The 17,792-nt window shown below is 46.5% G+C and overlaps 1 protein-coding gene across 1 annotated transcript in view; it reads left to right on the plus strand.

Annotated features, from left to right (window-relative positions):
* The window catches only part of LOC119969580 (protein LKAAEAR1-like), a 163,551-nt gene extending 146,109 nt beyond the window's left edge, over window positions 1–17,442 (plus strand). The window contains exons 2-4 of the mRNA XM_038803370.1: window positions 13,453–13,767; window positions 15,054–15,176; window positions 16,911–17,442. Coding sequence (XP_038659298.1) covers window positions 13,480–13,767; window positions 15,054–15,176; window positions 16,911–16,973 — 474 coding nt within the window. The 5' untranslated portion in view covers window positions 13,453–13,479 and the 3' untranslated portion in view covers window positions 16,974–17,442. The remainder of the gene's footprint in view (window positions 1–13,452; window positions 13,768–15,053; window positions 15,177–16,910) is intronic.
* The last annotated feature ends 350 nt before the right edge of the window (window positions 17,443–17,792 follow it).

Raw genomic sequence — 17,792 nt, forward strand, 5'->3', positions numbered from 1 at the left:
GGGCAGAAAATGGGACCTGGAAACACCACTAGCACTGGGAGAGATCATGGACAGCATTAGCTCCATGCAGACGATGAAGGCGCCGGGACCGGACGGATTCCCGGCGGACTTCTACAAAAAATTCACGACTGCGCAGGCCCCGCACCTGCAGGAGATGTTCACAGACTCGCTAGCTAGGGGCACACTGCCACCCATGTTAGCACAGGCCTCAATCTCGCTGATACCTAAGAAAGACAAAGACCCAACGGAATGTGGGTCATACAGACCCATATCTCTGCTGAATGCAGACGCCAAAATACTGGCCAAAATCCTAGCCAAAAGGCTAGAAGACTGTGTACCCGAGGTGGTCACAGAGGACCAGACGGGCTTCGTCAAAGGTAGACAGCTTACCTCGAACATCAGGCGCCTGCTGAACGTGATAATAACCCCCTCCGGGGAGAGAACACAAGAGGTGATCGTCTCCCTGGACGCAGAAAAGGCCTTCGACAGAGTCGAATGGAAATACCTCATAGAGGTACTGGAGCAGTTCGGGCTTGGAACAGGGTTCACCGCTTGGGTAAAGCTCCTATACAACGCTCCCATGGTGAGTGTACGGACCAACAATACCAACTCCCAATACTTCCAGCTGCACAGGGGCACCAGACAAGGATGCCCACTGTCCCCGCTGCTGTTCGCACTAGCAATCGAACCACTAGCAATTGCGCTCAGGGCAGCAAAAAATTGGAAGGGGATCCGAAGGGAGGCAGAGAGCACAGAGTCTCACTCTATGCAGATCATATGCTCCTCTACATCTCGGACCCACAAAGCAGCATGGGCGGAATCATCGCGCTCCTGAAAGAGTTTGGAGCCTTCTCGGGTTACAAACTCAACATGAGCAAAAGCAAGATCTTCCCAGTACACCCGCAAGGGGGGGGGGGGGGGGGGGGGGGGGCACTAAAGGGGCTGCCATTCAAACAAGCCCGACACAAATTCCGCTACCTGGGGATCCAAATAGCCCATGACTGGAAAGGGATCCACAAATGGAACCTCACCAGCCTGACGGAGGAAGTAAAAAAGGACCTGCAAAGATGGAACACACTCCCACTGTCCCTCGCGGGGAGAGTCCAGACGATCAAAATGAACGTACTGCCCAGGTTCCTCTTCCTGTTTAGATCCATTCCGATCTACATCCCCAAGGCCTTTTTCAAAGCGCTGAGCAAACTTATCATGGCGTTCGTATGGGGGGGGGGGGTAAAAATGCTAGGATCTCAAAGAAGGTCCTACAAAAAACAAAATCCAGGGGGGGGCTAGCCCTTCCGAACCTACAATTCTACCACTGGGCGGCAACAGCCGAGCGAGTAAGGGGATGGATCCAGAAGCCGAGTGGGTGCGTGCGGAGGAGGCCTCCTGCATGGCGACCTCCCTCCGGGCCCTCGCCACGGCAGCACTCCCATCCCCACCCAAAAAACACTCCAGCAGCCCAGTGGTGACAGCCACCCTCCAATCCTGGAACCAACTGCGGCAGCAATTTGGCCTGACCAAAATGTCGGACAAGGCTCCCATCTGCAACAACCATAGGTTCACACCAGCACTGACTGACGCCACCTTCAAAAGGTGGAGGCAGGACGGGGGGGACACTGACAGTCAGGGACCTATACACGGACGACAGGATCGCAACACTGGACGAACTGACAGAGAAATTTCGGCTAGCCAGGGGGAACGAGCGACGGTACCTGCAGCTCAAAACCTTCTTATGAAAGGAGACAAGGACGTACCCACAACCACCACGACAGACACTACTGGAAGACCTACTGGACGCAAGTATCCTAGAGAAAGGGAACTGTAGCGACATGTATGACCGACTGGTAGAAAGGGACGACACCGTACTGGACGCAACAAGAAAGAAATGGGAGGATGACCTGGGGATTGAGATAGGGTGGGGACTCTGGATCGAAGCACTGCATAGGGTCAACTCCACCTCCACGTGCGCAAGGCTCAGCCTGACGCAACTAAAAGTGGTACACAGAGCCCACTTAACAAGAAACCGTATGAGTAGGTTCTTCCCGGAGGTGGAGGACAGATGTGAACGGTGCCAAAGAGGCCCGGCCAACCACGCCCACATGTTCTGGTCTTGCCCCAGACTTGTGGAGTACTGGACAGCCTTCTTCGAGACTATGTCCAAAGTGGTGGGGGTGAGGGTGGAGCCATGCCCGATAGGGGCGGTCTTCGGGGTTTCAGACCAGCCAGATCTATTCCTGGGGAGGAGGGAGGACGCCCTTGCCTTTGCCTCCCCGATCGCCCGCCGTAGAATCCTGTTTGGCTGGCGGTCAGCAGAACCGCCCAGAGCTGCAGACTGGCTGTCCGACCTCTCGGAATCTCTCCAAATTAAGAAAATCAAATTCGTCATCCGAGGGTCAGACAACGGCTTCCACAGAACGTGGGAGCCATTCATGCAATTGCTCTGGGACCTGTTTGTGGCCAACGAACGAGGAAGAATAGTCGGTGGCCAAGAATCAGGGGAAAATGGACGGGAATCGGGGGAAGGTAGCCGGGGGGGGGGGGGGGGGGGAGGGCTACGGGTTCGTTATGGGGGTTTGATGGCAAGCTAAGGCCCAAAACCAAATTGTAAATAAATGCCTATAAACATGTGCCTCGGCCATATTGGGGAATGTAAAATATGTATGCCGGCTAAAGGGGGCGGCCACAATTGTTATTATGAAGATGCTTACCTGTAAATATACATGTTAATTTTTGCGTGTTTTTTTTCTAATAATTTGTAATTTGTTGGATATAAAATATGAAAACTCAATAAAAAACATTTTTTTTAAAAATAGAGGCCAGCAATAGTCCCTGGAGAGCTCAGGTGGTGGTCGTTAAGACCGGGGAAAAATTCCGTATGGTGGTCGACTACAGTCAGAATATAAATAGATTTACGCTCCTCGACGCGTATCCCCTCCCCAGGATTGCAGACATGGTAAACCAGATCGCCCAGTACCAGCTCTTTTCCACGGTGGATCTGAAGTCTGCATACCACCAGCTCCTAATCCGCCCGGAGGACCGCCACTACACGGCATTCGAGGCCGATGGCCGCCTCTTCCATTTCCTCCGGGTCCTTTTCGGCGTCACCATGGGGTCTCGGTGTTCCAACGAGCAATGGACCGAATGGTGGACCAGTACGGGCTGTGGGCCACGTTTCCATACTTGGACAATGTCACCATCTGTGGCTATGACCAGCAGGACCACGACGCCAACCTCCACCGTTTTCTCCAGACGGCACAGAAACTGAATCTCACGTACAACAAGGAGAAATGCGTTTTCCGCACATCCAGACTAGCCATCCTCGGCTATGTTGTGGAAAACGGAGTCCTGGGCCCCGACCAGGACCGTATGCGCCTCCTCTTAAAACTCCCTCCCCCTCATTGTCCCAAGGCACTCAAACGGTGCTTGGGAATTTTTTCCTACTACGCCCAGTGGGTGTCTCAATATGCGGACAAAGCCCGCCCACTCTTTAGGACCACACAATTTCCCCTGTCAGCCGAGGCACGCCAGGCCTTCGACGGCATCAAGGAGGACATCGCCAAAGCGGTCATGCGGGCGGTGGATGAATCCACCCCATTTCAGGTAGAGAGCGACGCCGCAGAGGTAGCTCTTGCAGCCACGTTAAATCTGGCAGGGAGACCAGTTGCATTCTTCTCCCGTACCCTCTCCGCTTCAGAACTCCGACACTCTTCAGTCGAGAAAGAAGCACAAGCCATTGTGGAGGCTATCCGTCACTGGAGGCACTACCTCGCAGGTAGGAGGTTCACCCTCATCACCGACCAAACATCAGTTGCCTTCATGTTCGACAACTCGCAAAGGGGCAAAATAAAAAACGATAAAATTCTGAGGTGGAGGATCGAACTCTCCACCTACAATTACGATATCAAATATCGACCCGGGAAGCTCAACGAGCCTCCGGATGCCCTATCCCGTGGGACATGCGCCAGCGCGCAGATGGACCGATTAAAAAGCATCCACAACGACCTCTGCCACCCAGGGGTCACCCGGCTCGCCCACTACATTAGGGCCCGAAACCTGCCTTTCTCCAACGAGGAGGTAAAAGCGGTCACCAGGGACTGCCCGATCTGTGCGGAGTGCAAACCGCACTTCTATAGACCAGACAGGGCCCACCTAGTCAAGGCTTCTAGGCCCTTTGAACGCCTCGCGATTGATTTCAAAGGGCCACTCCCCTCAACTAACAAGAACAAACGTCGTAGACGAGTTCTCCCATTTTCCATTCGCTATCCCGTGTCCCGACATAACCTCCCACACAGTCATTAGGGCCCTGCATAGCATCTTCACCCTGTTTGGTTTCCCCAGCTACGTACACAGATACCGGGGTTTGTCCTTCATGAGCGACGAGCTGCGTCAGTACCTGCTCGAAAAGGACATTGCCTCGAGCAGGACTACCAGCTACAACCCCAGGGGGAACAGGCAGGTGGAAAGGGAGAACGCGACGGTCTGGAAGACCGTCCTGTTGACCCTCCGGTCTAGAAAGCTCCAAGTCTCCCAGTGGCAGGAAGTCCTCCCAGACGCACTCCACGCTATTAGGTCCCTTTTGTGTATGGTGACCAACCAGACCCCTCACGAGAGGCTCTTCATTTTTTCCAGGGGCACTACCACGGGGGTCTCACTTCCGGCATGGCTGAGGACGCCAGGCCCCGTACTCCTGAGGAAACACGTCAGGGTGCACAAAACCGACCCCCTTGTTGAGAAGGTGCACCTGCTCCACACCAACCCCCAGTACGCATTCGTCGAGTTCCCTGACGGCCGTCAGGACACTGTATCCCTCCGGGATCTGGCACCCGCCAGATCCAGCGCCCCCACCCCCACAGAAGGATCTTTCACCCTACACCCCATGCTGCCGCCCCCTTGCGCTCCCTAGCCCACGAGCTCGCTCCACCAGTTCCGCGCCCCCTGCCGGCCAGCCCCCAACGCTGGTCCCCGGTCGAACCAGCAGAGTATGAAGCTCGGATACAACCCTCCCTGGAGTCCCCCATCGTACCCCAGCACACCACACCCATCCAGCCACCGCAAGAGGCTGCAACCCCGGTGCTCTGCAGATCTCAGCGTACAATTCGACCGCCGGACAGACTGACTTTATAGACTAGACCACCACCCCGCAGGACTTGATTTTTTTGAAGGGGGTGAATGATGTGAATGTAATATATGTTAATATATATGTTAATTCACACTGTTGTTGTAAGCGCAGTAGCGCTGTCCTGCCACTAGGGGGAGTAGCGCTGGCAGCGCCTAGGAACTTGTACTGGGCTCCACCCTTGGTTCCGCCCATGACTCCTCCCCCTAGTGCAGCTGTATAAGTACCCGTGTCCAGAGTCAGCCTGGGTCACTACGAGTTAATCGACAGGTAACAGGCTGGCTCTGAAGTAAGTCGATTAAAGCCTAGATTCACATCGGAAACACGTGTCTGGTGAATTGATGGTTCCATCAGATTCCCAAACCACCCCAACTTGCACCTCCGCGTTATCATTAGCTTCCAAATACCCCTTTATACCCCTACGGACCCGCCCGCATACTTCCTCCTCTGCCGGAAGCCCCACATCTAACTTCCACAGCGGGCACTGATCCTTCCCCTCCCCCAGCTCCAGGTCCACCGAATGCGGAGTATGGTCAGATATGACTATCGCCGAATACTCTGCCCCCACCACTCTCGGGATTAGCGCCCTGCTGAGAACAAAAAAGTCAATCCGGGAATAAGCCTTGTGGACATGGGAGAAAAAGGAGAACTAAAACTGTCTATTGTTAATACAAAGTGCTGAAAGCCATATTAATTCAGACTACAAAATGGTAGTCACACTGGGGTGATTCCCCAGTCCTGCTCATGCAGGCGCAAATCGCGTTATGGCCGGAGAATCTCGTGAGAGAGCCATAATGCAATTTGTGCTGGGGAGAAAGCATTGTGAGATTCTCCCTGCCCCCGGCTGCTGATGTAATCTGGTGGGCCTGACTGGCATATTCAAATCTTCATTAACATATTCAGATTTTGCTTTAAACCAAATTCACCACCCGCCGGCACAACGTGAATCCGCCGGGAATCCCTACTGGTCTCCAAAAATAGAGACCAGACATGATAAGCTTTATTAGTGTCACAAGTAGGCTTACATTAACACTGCACTGAAGTTACTGTGAAAATCTCCTATTCGCCACACTCCGGCGCCGGTTTGTGTACACCTGAGGGAGAATTCAGAATGTCCAATTCACCTAACAAGCACGTCTTTCGGGACTTGTGGGAGGAATCCGGAGCACCCGGAGGAAACCCCCACAGACAACTGGGAGAATGTGCAGACTGCGCACAGTGAGCCAAGGTGGGAATCGTACCTGAGTCCCTGGTGCTGTAAAGCAACAACGTTGACCACTGTGCTACCGTGCTGCCCATAATGACCATGCTGGGTGATTCAGAGGTCATTAAAGCCCCTGGGTGGTCAGGGATATGGCTGGAAAATGCCCTGGCACTGCCAGGTTCGCACTACCAAGGGGTGGAGCCTGAAGGGAGGCTGAAAGGGGTGGGACCTTTGTCGACCCAATGGAGGGCTGTTGCTCATTTTGGGGGGGAGGTTCTGTAGGGTTGTCTTAAGATCGGGACGCCCTTTATAAAAGACACTCTGATCACTGAGGTCATTCGGTCCCGCATACCTCATTCACGGTGCAAATCACCCCCACCTCCAGAAAAATGCCCAAATGTGGGTGGTATGCGACCTTGATCGTACCGACCCACCCAATGGAAATTGCACCGCGTTTCCCACAGCAGACTACACACAGAAATATTTTGGGAGAATTGCATCCACTAAAACTATTCATTAAGAAACTACCAACACACAAGAGAGGTTGCAAAGAAGATTTACAAGAATGCTACCAGAAATGTGTTGTACCAGAAAGGTGGTATACGTATGACAAGGAAATATGAAAATGAGGGAAATGTGAAAACGAGGAAGTATTGTCATGACAGAATAATCACATTCTCTGATGATCAGCCAGTTTATAGATTTCAGTATTTCAGAATGCTGGAAGTAACATATTGCAACGTTGACACTCAGAAGCCTACTCAGGTTTTAATGTAAAATGGTTAACATATTGAAAATACTGAAAGAATATGATGCGGGTGGCATCATCAAAATTTTCTTGCCACTGGAATATTTCTGGGAATTGTTTGTTGGACTTTGTATACATTTGTATTGATGTGAAACAATAGCTGCTGATTTTCCATCCAAGAAAGCCAGAATTCCAACGTGTGTTCTGAGAGTATACGCCATTGTTCCAGGTATACTCTCAGCTACATTCTTTTCTTTATTAAGGTAGGACAATAGGTATTAACAGCCATGTGAGTCTTTGTTATAAGAGCATCTGCATATAACGATAAGGAAACCCTGCCACAGTTAACAGGGCATTGGTGAGACCACACGTGTACAGTTCTGGTCTTAGGAAGGATATATTTGCATTGGAGGTGATGCAGCAAGTGTTCATTTTGGTTTCTGAAATGAGAGAGTTGTTCTCTGGTGAGAGGCTGAGTAAATTGGAACTGTACTGGAATTTAAAAGAATGAAAACGGTGAAAAATTCTGAAAGGGCTTGACAGTGTAGACACAAAGGTTGTTTCTCCTGGTTGGGAAATCTAGATCCTTGGGGCACAGACTCGTGATAAGGGACACATTATTTAGGCCTGGGATGAGGAGAAATGTCTTTACTCAAAGGGTGAATCTTTGGAATTCTCTACCCTAGAGGGTTGTGGATGATCCAGCATTGAGTATATTTAAGGTTGTTAGATTTTTGGCCTCTCAGAGAATCGAGGGATATACGGAGTGAGTGAGAGAGTGGGGTTACGAGCATGACCTGTGTTGAACAGTGGAGTAGGCTCAGGGGCTGTATGGTCCACTGCTGCTCCTACTTCTTGTCTGTGTGGAGCCTGCATGTTCTCTCCGTGTCTGGGTGTGTTTCCTCCGGGTGCTTTGTTTTCCTCCCACAGGTCCCGAAAGACGTGATGTTAGGTGAATTGGACATTCTGAATTCTCCCTCTGTGTACCCGAACAGGTGCCGGAGTGTGGCGACTGGGGGATTTTCACAGTAATTTCATTGCAGTGTTGATGTAAGCCTACTTGTGACACTAAGAAAGATTATTATAATATTATTATGTTATTATTAAGTGGGCATGGCATGAAAGAAGCACTATGGGCTTATTGGATCTGAAAGCTGTGGAAGTAGTTTGGGGAGGTGGGAGTATCGGAAAGTAAGTTACGGGGTTTCTCTCTTCCAGTATCTCTCTCTGACCTGATATCTCTATCTCAGTATTTCTCCTTTCCCAATCTCTCCCTTTTCCCTTTTCTCTTTTCCCCTTTCTCTTTCCTTTGATGTCTACTCTGCTGCCCAATATTATTCTCATTGTGATCTCTCGCTTTTGTTCTTGCTACTGTCTTTCTGCCTGTATTTTCGCAGATCTCTCCCCAAGTTCTCTTTACTCATGTCTCTTCAGAAATCTAGAAATTTAATTCCTCTCTCTCGAAATTTCTTCCTCTCAACTCTCTCCAACAAGCTTTTTTGCCATCCCTGTAACAAATGTTTTCCCAGCTCTACACCATTGTTCTCTAAAAATCCTCCCTCTATTTCATGCTATAAATCTTTCTCCCAATCACTTTTATCTCTTACACTCTCCCCTGCTCTGTGTCACCGTTCCCCTCCTGTTCTATCTCCACCTCGCTTCATGACTCATCTGAAATTACCAGGATGAGCAGGCTGGAATGTCTGAAAGGGAAAATAAATGCCCTGAAAGAAAACCAGTACAGCCAAAGAAGATCGGCAAGTGTGGGATTGGTTCAATGGAAAGTGGGAGGGTTCAATGGAAAGTGGGAGCAGACACCATGGCTAACCAGGGCAGGCAGGAGGAAAGTGTTAAATTGTTAATAGGGCTTTGGATAGAGGACAGGAGACAGGGAAGATTTGAGGCGATAGGCAGGTGGTGCCAGGGAGAACAGGAGACCGTGGTCAAACCAACCTCTCTCAATGGATCTAGAATTTAAAATTTAAAGGTGGATTATGGAAGGGCAGTAGGCAAGGGTAGTTGTCAAGACTGAACAGCAAGGCTCAAAGAAAAGTGCACTTCAAGGCCATCATTGGATGTCAGGTCAACTAGGAAATGTAGAGCAGAGATGCAACAGCACCACCTACTGTTGGAGGCACAGCACTGCAGTTAGGTAATGGTAAAGCATTTAAGAAGGAAAAAATAATTTGCCTTTACAGAACTTCTTATCAAATCTTGGGAGGTATCACAGTACTTTACAAATAATTGGTTAATTTTGCTGTGTAATCATTGTTCTCTCAGCAAATGTAGTAGCCTATTTGCACACACCAATGGTTCACAGTTATGTAAATGAATGGCTAAATAATCGATTTTTGGTCTTGTTGAATGAAAGAAGAAACATTGGGCAGCTCATTGGGAGAAGTACTTATGTTCACCTGATATAGCAGAAGGGCTTTAGTTTAACATTTCCTCTGAAGGACAACATTCCTCAGTATAGCTTGAAATGCCCCCTTTAATTCTGTGTTGAGGTTTTTCGAGAATATGCTTACCAACTGAGCCAGCACTTAACTCTGAACGCTCTCTCATGCGCATTCTCTCGCTCTCCCCAAGTACAATGCCCGAAGAGGCCATTGGTGATCATGGACTTTCCTCTGTTGATCCATAATAATAATCTTTATTAGTGTCACAAGTAGACTTACATTATACTGTAATGAAGTTACTGTGAAAATCCCCTAGTCACCACACTCCGGCACCTGTGCGGGTACACCGAGGGAGAATTCAGAATGTCCAATTCACCTAACATCACATCTTTCGGAACTTGTGGGAGGAAACCGGAGTACCCGGAGGAAACACATAGACATGGGGAGAACCTGCAGACTCCGCACAGTGACCCAAGCCAGGAATTGAACCCAGGTCCCTGGCGCTGGGAAGCCACAGTGCTAAACATTGTGCTACCGTGCCGCCATATCATGGTTATGCTTGGTAAGGTTGTTTGCCATTGCCCTCTGCAGGTTCCGGCTGACCAGTAGACTCCCTTTTTTTATTCTCTGCCACAGGAGTATTGGAAGTATTGGTAATCACCTTGTTTAGTCACATTATGAACACACATTTTATGGCTATCAAGTCGCAGAATGGGATTCGAACCTAGAGCTCTAAACCCAAGATAAGGACTCTACCACTGCACCAGAGGAACTCCTGGGTGATGACATCAAGCATGATGCACTAAAGAACTGAAAATAGGACTGAATACAGTCAGAGGGCTTTAAAAATATGATTAGTAGATCTTGTGTGGTATTGTTCACAATAATGTGGATTTTGCAGTCAGTGGCAAATGAATGACAACAGCCCTTACACTTGTCCACAGATTTTCTATGGACTTTACAATACAGCATGAAGATTAGAAACTCATTGGGCTGGATTCTCCGCCTTTGGATGCTCCATTTTGCCGGATGCCCAGGGGTTTCCCGAAGGCATGGGGTTGCCCCACAATGATAAACCCCATTGACCAGCCGGCAAAACGGAGCATCCCGCCAGCATGCTGAACCAGAAATCTGGTGCAGCGGGACGGAGAATCTAGCTCATTTTGTACAGTTTAGGATCTGAGGTTCTGGGACCTGTGCAAGCAGGACAACCAACTCATTAAACAATCAGATTGAAGAATCTTTACTGAGGCACACAGAGTCTGAATCAGGAAATAGTTAAATAGTGAATTGAATGCCAAATCATGTATGGAAAGCAAACAAAAAGTGGGTGAGGAAGATGGGGCTAAGAAAGAGAGAGAAAAAACAAAAATAAAAGTTATTTTAATTTTTAACATTGCCAACAATAATCAAAGTCTGAATGGTACTATACGCTTGTAAAATGTTGTTTTCAGTGTCAGAATGGTTGTTTGGGTACTATTAGTGGAGCAACTTCATCTGTTTCATGAAGTTTAAGTGCTCTCAGTAAGATACCATTATGGTGATGCTTTGAGCAGAGCTGAGCAACAGACAGCAAATTTCAGATTTCCGTGTTTAACCACGGATGTGTTGTCTCTGGAAGTTGCTGTCCAATTTGCAGTTTAATAATGGTGAGCACTGATAACCTGACACTATAACTCATGGGCCCAGAAGTCAGAGAATGTGCTGTATTGTTTGCATAATCATTACCTATACTAACATGAAAAGTAAGTTAAAAAGGCTTAAAGCCACTTTAATACTTAGCACTAATAAGAGCTGTTAATTTGGTAATGGACTATAATAATTTAATATTGATTGGTCATAGAGTAGGTTTATCACCCTGAAAGTCTTTGTGTCTCCACGTGCTTCCTGTCATAACTCCATTGTGACACAGGTAGAATCCAGGTGCAAACAGCAAAGGGTGGGTTACACCAGGTCATTACTATTTCTGGGATTTTCGGGTCTGCCTTGTAACCAGATTCTCACCCACATACCCTTTTATGAGGTAAATGTCATTGAGGATAAATTCAGTGCTCAGAGACACCCCGGTCTGGATTTTAGCCTGGATGCTGATTCGGTGTGTGGGGACTGTTATAATGATGGTAAACTTGTTCTTCTGGGTTTTCCAAATATCTTGTGAAATTTAACAAAAGGAGCCTCTAAATTTGATCCCCCTCCCCCTCCCCCATCCCACCTAAACAAAAGCCAGCCTGATTGGGTGAGAAAACTGCATTTTGGGACCAAAGCCTGAGCAGCATGTAGATCCATTGAGTTTTTTGGAAATGAGAGAGATCTCCATCTGAGAACCTGAGGTCAGTGTGGAGAGAGTCTATGGCTGTCTGGGAGTCCTATGATGGTCCAGGCGGCCCCGGTTGCAGGGAAGGGAATGGTCAAAGGAAAGCAGAGCACTTGCAGAGAGGGCTGTGGGATGGCCGGAGGAAGGAAGTATTCCTACTCCTTCTGGTGCATGAGGAGTATTGTAAAGGTGCTTATTCCCTTATTAACATCACTTATAATGTTGGCACGGAGCCTCCTTAAAATTGTTGATTGGTGAACACACTTCTTGTGGGCGGTTTGGTCACTTGGCCCTTTTCCCGACACAGTTAAAACCAAAAATGGGCAGATTCAAGCCAGCTTTGAGTCTTGTTCCAAATTTCTTGTATTTGACATCTGACCCAATGCCAACCCATCCATTTTTGGGAGTTAAGTCTCCGCCCCTATATCAGGAGTTCCCACTGCCCTGTTTCATTCAAGACCCAGCATAACACTGATGGCTGGTCTGCCAATTGAACTGTGAGATACTGGGCACCCATTAGGCGAAGTTAGCCTCATCAGGGGGGCCTGGACTAGTATGTAGCCTGGATCCTTGAGGAAATGCAATATTTTTAAAAGTAATATTTTGATTAGCACTCTTAACACAGGGAGTCAAGGGGGATACGATTGAAGTGAGGGGGCTTGTGGTTTGTGCAATTACACCAATCCAATGGCAGATGGACGGGAAAGCTGTCTGGGACACATGGGCACAAGGGCCTAAGGTAGCATTAATAATAACCTTTATTGTCACAAATAGGCTTACATTAACACTCAATGAAGTTATTGTTAAAAGCCCCTCGTCGCCACATTCCGGCGCCTGTTCGGGTACATGGACGAAGAATTCAGAATGTCCAAATTATCTAACAGCACATCTTTCAGGACTTGTGGGAGGAAACCGGAGCACCCAGAGGAAACCCACGCTGACACAGGGAGAAGATGCAGACTCCACACACACAGTGACCCAAGCCAGGAATCGAACCTGGGACCCTGGTGCTGTGAAGCAACAATGCTAACCACTGCTATGTGATCATTCCCCTGAACCTGCAATGTTTAATTGGGTCAGTGCTGGTGAGCAAAGTAGGCACAATATCAGCATAGGATAGAGTTTCAAGAAATTTCAGAGACACTGGTTGAAAGCGGGCAGGGATGTGGGGCGCAATGGAATCAGACCATAGGTCGTGAAGTAATGGAGGTTTCATCAAGTGCTCTGACTTGGGAACAGGAACACTTTTTCAGCTTAATTACATTGTTAGTACTGGCCTGAAACTATGATCGAGCAGACTCTGTGACACCCATCATAGGGAAGCCCCAGAAAAACCTTGGTTGAATACATGGATTGACCTTTCATTGAGCCATGATAATGACAATGTACTAAGGGCTAAAAAGAGGAACATCCACCCTAAGGTGTATAATTGCACAGAACAAAAGGAAGTACAAAAAGATCCCGATGGTACCCATATTTACAACACCACGTAGCAAACTAGCTCATAACGTCGAAAGATATTTTCTTCAAGGCACATTTCTTACAAAGTATCCATCAAATTGCAAATTTTATGGAGGAAACAGAATTACGAAAGTACCCTCGGGCTAATTTTAGATTATTTTTCTCCCACAAACTCTCTAATGCTTGACATTTTTGTCTGTTTTATTACAGAATCTAGAAAAAAAAGTATCAAATAAAATGTCTAGGAAGAGAATCAAAACAGTGTCACAGATTGAGATTAAAGTTGAAGCAGACCAACACGAAACCATTTCTCAGCAGCCAGTTCCTAAGGCCTCCCAGAATGATGTACCAAATACACAGCAATATCCTAAGATTGGAGATTTTATTACATCTAGGCCAGATGCACCTCTTGATTGTAATCAACAAATGGAACGGAAAAAGCAACAAAATCTTATTGGTCAATTAAAGGCTGCTGAATCGCACAACAAGATACACAGCATGAAATTACGTTACCGAAAGATGAGAGTACGTTAGATTTTCAACATTCCTTATAGTAATCAAGCAATTGAATAATAATTTTTGATCTTGTGTTCATAATATGATGGTTACAACTGCTGAGAAATAACAGGATTTATCTCATATTATCTTCGATTAATGAATTGGGCAGCACAGAAAATTGCAACAGATGTTAAGATGAAAATCAAAACAGTTTAATTGATGAAAAGCTATATTTATTGTTAAAAGTTCCAACTTAAACATATTAAGTGAAAAAACTCGATAGTCCCCGAAAACAAGCATGGGGATATGCGATTAACCTGTGCCTATTCCGATGCAAGCAGCTTACTAACTTCGTATAACCTGCTAATTTGCAGGATTTCTGCATGCAGGGCTCTTGCAGGCATGGTGCACTCAACTGGAGCAGAGTGGAAGAGATTCTGAGCAGGAAGAAATGTGCATTATGATGCAGCAAGAGAAAGTGTGTGCTGTAAAGTTCTCTTGATGCTGAACTGGATGCCATATTGGAGGAAATGGATTGGAGGAGAGAAATTCTCTGTTCGCATGGGGTCAGGAGGCCTCAAGACAAATTGTTTACAGGCAGTGGGATCAGTTAGCCACAGTGGTCAATGCCAGCAGTCCAGCCCCGAACACCTGGATGTAGTGCTGCAAGTGGTTTAATGATTTTGCACAAATGGTCGCGGTCGGTGAATTTATTTTCAAATACATATCCCACCAACTAAATTATCAACCTCACACACCACTGAATGCAAAACATTCTTATCTTTAGAATACTTTAGATTGTATTTGTTTATTGTCACGTATAACGAGCTCCAGTAAAAAGGTGTTTTTCTGCGTGCAGCTCAAAGAGATCATTTAGTGCATGAAAAGAAAATACGTAATGGGGCAACACAGGGTACACAATGTAAATACATACACACCAGCATTGGGTGAAGCATACAGGAGTGTAGTATTAATCGGGTAGGTTCATAAGAGGGCCGTTTAGGAGGCTGGTAACAGCGGGGAAGAAACTGTTTTAAATCTGTTCGTGCATGTTCTCAGACAGTTCTCCTGCCCGATGAAGAAGTTGGAAGAGTGAGTAAGCCGGATGGGAGGGATCTTTGATTATGCTGCCCGCTTTCCGCTACAGCTTGCAGTTTATCTCCACAGTGCTGATTTCACCAAATAGTATTCAGTGTGGTTAGTACATCACAAATGTAAAATTAACTCTTGCCTCTTATTTTATCCCAACAACTTATAAAATAAGATTGATGTATCTTTGATAAGATAATAGCACTTGTGTTTTCTCTTGTTAGGCTGAAGAAATAAATCATTTGATATTATCTCAGCCAACAGCCAGAAAGGCTATCCGACTAGAGGCACTTCTTCCACCATGGCATGAAAAAATTAACCTCAAAGATCCCTTGGAGAAACTGGAGGTAAGTTCCTTCACAAATAAACCCATTGGGTGGAATCTTACCAAAACACGGAAAAGTGTCAGTTCCGGTGAGAAAATGGTGCCACTGACAGGATTTCTCTTGGAATATTTGCCAAAAAAAAGTATGGGTGTGCTTTACATAGTCACTCTGATGGGGCGGGGCCTCTTGGAGCTCACCACATATAAGCACCCTCACTCCCCATAGGCTCCATTAGGGTCCACTCCTGGCACTGGAAGTGCCAACCTGTGCCAGAGGGCAGTGCCCAGGCATGTCCCTCTACCCTCCCCCAGGGGTCCGTACATGCCTCACAGCCCCTAGAGGCAACCCCTTGACACCTGCACAGCTGGCCAAACCTGCTGTAAATGAAGCTGGAGCCCGGTGAATATTCCATGTGTGGCAGAGGTCTGGAGACAGTGCTTACTATTACTAATCATAGAATCGCTACAGTGCAGAAGGAGGCCACCTGGCTCATCAAGTCTGCACCAACGCTCTGAAAGAGCACCTACCTAAGTCCAAGCCCCCACCCTACCCTGGTAACGCCACCTAACCTTTTGGATACTGAGGGGGCAATTTAGCATTGCCAACCCACCTAACCTGCACATATTTGGACTGTGGGAGGAAACCAGAGCACCCGGAGGAAACCCACACAGACACGGGGAGAACGTGCAAACTCAGAGACAGTCACCCAAGGTGAGACTCAAACCCAGATGCCTGCCGTTGTGAGACAGCAGTGCTAACCACTGTGCCACCATACCACTAATGTATTAAAATGAGGTTACCAGGCTCACGCAGTGCGATTCGCACTACCCCACTAGGGGTGGAAATTTCAAAACCCAATCACACAGGTGAGAATCATGTTTTTCGATTATCTCCGAACTTTGAGCCTGCATCGCATTTCTCACGGGCGGAGAGTGCGGGCTTAAAATACCAGTGAGTGAGAGACAATAGGCTTCCCTCCAGCATGGAAGGAGAAAAAGCCGGTAATTCAGAAAGGGAGGAGAGAGGGTGAATGAAATATCAGGGCCATCATTCTTTGGGAGAGGAAATATTTCATTCTCATTGACCTAGTGATAGCAATTACAATGCCTCCCTTTCCTCTTAGCTGATTACTTTTATCCAGATGTGGACTACCTTTCCGAAGTCTGCAGGATTCTCACAGAAATCAAGGTGCAACCTTGATGCAGTGCGATGGAATCATTCACAAGGCCATTCAAGAAATCTTCCTATTTCCAATGTCTTTCCTGTCCGACTTTGCCTTGCTTGTAGATGAACTTGTCTATTATTCCCCAGAGCCTGCCATCCAGTGGCCTGAGAGGGTTGCTGATGCAGTAGTGGTGGGGATGCAGGATGGGAGCCTTGGTCTGTAACTAGTGGTCAAATCACTCCTTGTTACAGTGAAACAAGTCATCAGACTCAACCACAAAAATTGTACCCTGATTAAATGTATGAAAATGCACCGTGCTTTATGACATATAGCTTATCCCCTTTTCATGTGAAAATTCTAGTTTAATATTATAATTGTAGCCATGAATATACTTTTGTGACTGCGATATACATTTCAACTGTGAGAAATGTTTTATCTCATCTGTCTGGATATCATTGATAAAAGGAGCGTGCTTCATAATTCTTCATTTTCATTGGCTTATCTATATGTGCTTATCACTCTTAGAACTATGTAACTCTTTTTCACAATGCTTTTGATAATTTATTTCTGTATATATTGTTGTTTTACAGAGAAAAAGAGTAGAAGAAATCATGAGCGATGATACAGGACTGACAATAAATCGAATTTTATAATAGACATTGTGTCATAAGATTTGTACCAATTGATAGAGAATCAATTTTAGGTACATTATTTGTAAAATTATCATTAATAAAACTCGGTACATTTTGATGGCAACTTAATGAAATGTTTACATACAAGGAGCAATACAGTATGCAAATCTCTTCACAAAATGTAATTAAGTACATTTCAAAAATTCAGTATTATGAAGTTTATATTGGATTTTGTTCATTGAAGCATGTGCCTTATGTACCATCTGTCCAAAACAACTGAAAATTTGTCTCTTTTGAAAATCTGGTGCATAAGATTTGTCTTTAAATATTTGTGTTTGGAATTCATAACTACCTTACTACGTTGATATGAAATTATATTCGCTACTTTAGCAAATGAGATTTATGTTGCTATTAAAGTAGCAGACTTGCATACACGCTTGTTGCCAATAGTTGCAGTGCAATTTCAAGGCATTAAAGTTCTGAAAGTCAAGATTTATTTCTTATTGTATTTATTTATCCACAGACAGGGCAATTGGGATACAAGGGAATGCGGCAAGTTAGATCCCAAATTGACTGAGTAATAGGAAACAACGAATAATGGTCAATGGATGTTTTTGCAAATGGAAAACAGTTTGCAGTGGCATTCCACAGGACTCCATGTTGGGCCCCTTGCTGTGTGTTATACATATTAATGATCTGTGCTTAAATGTGGGAGGTATGATTGGGAAATTTGCAGATAACACAAAAATTGGTCGTGTAGTTGATGGTGAAGAGAAAAATCAGTGATTCCAGAATGATGTTTAGTGGTTTGGTTGAGTGGACAGAAAAGTGGCAAATGGA

The sequence above is a fragment of the Scyliorhinus canicula genome, chromosome 7, assembly GCF_902713615.1.
Source record: "Scyliorhinus canicula chromosome 7, sScyCan1.1, whole genome shotgun sequence".
Taxonomy (NCBI): Eukaryota; Metazoa; Chordata; class Chondrichthyes; order Carcharhiniformes; family Scyliorhinidae; genus Scyliorhinus; species Scyliorhinus canicula.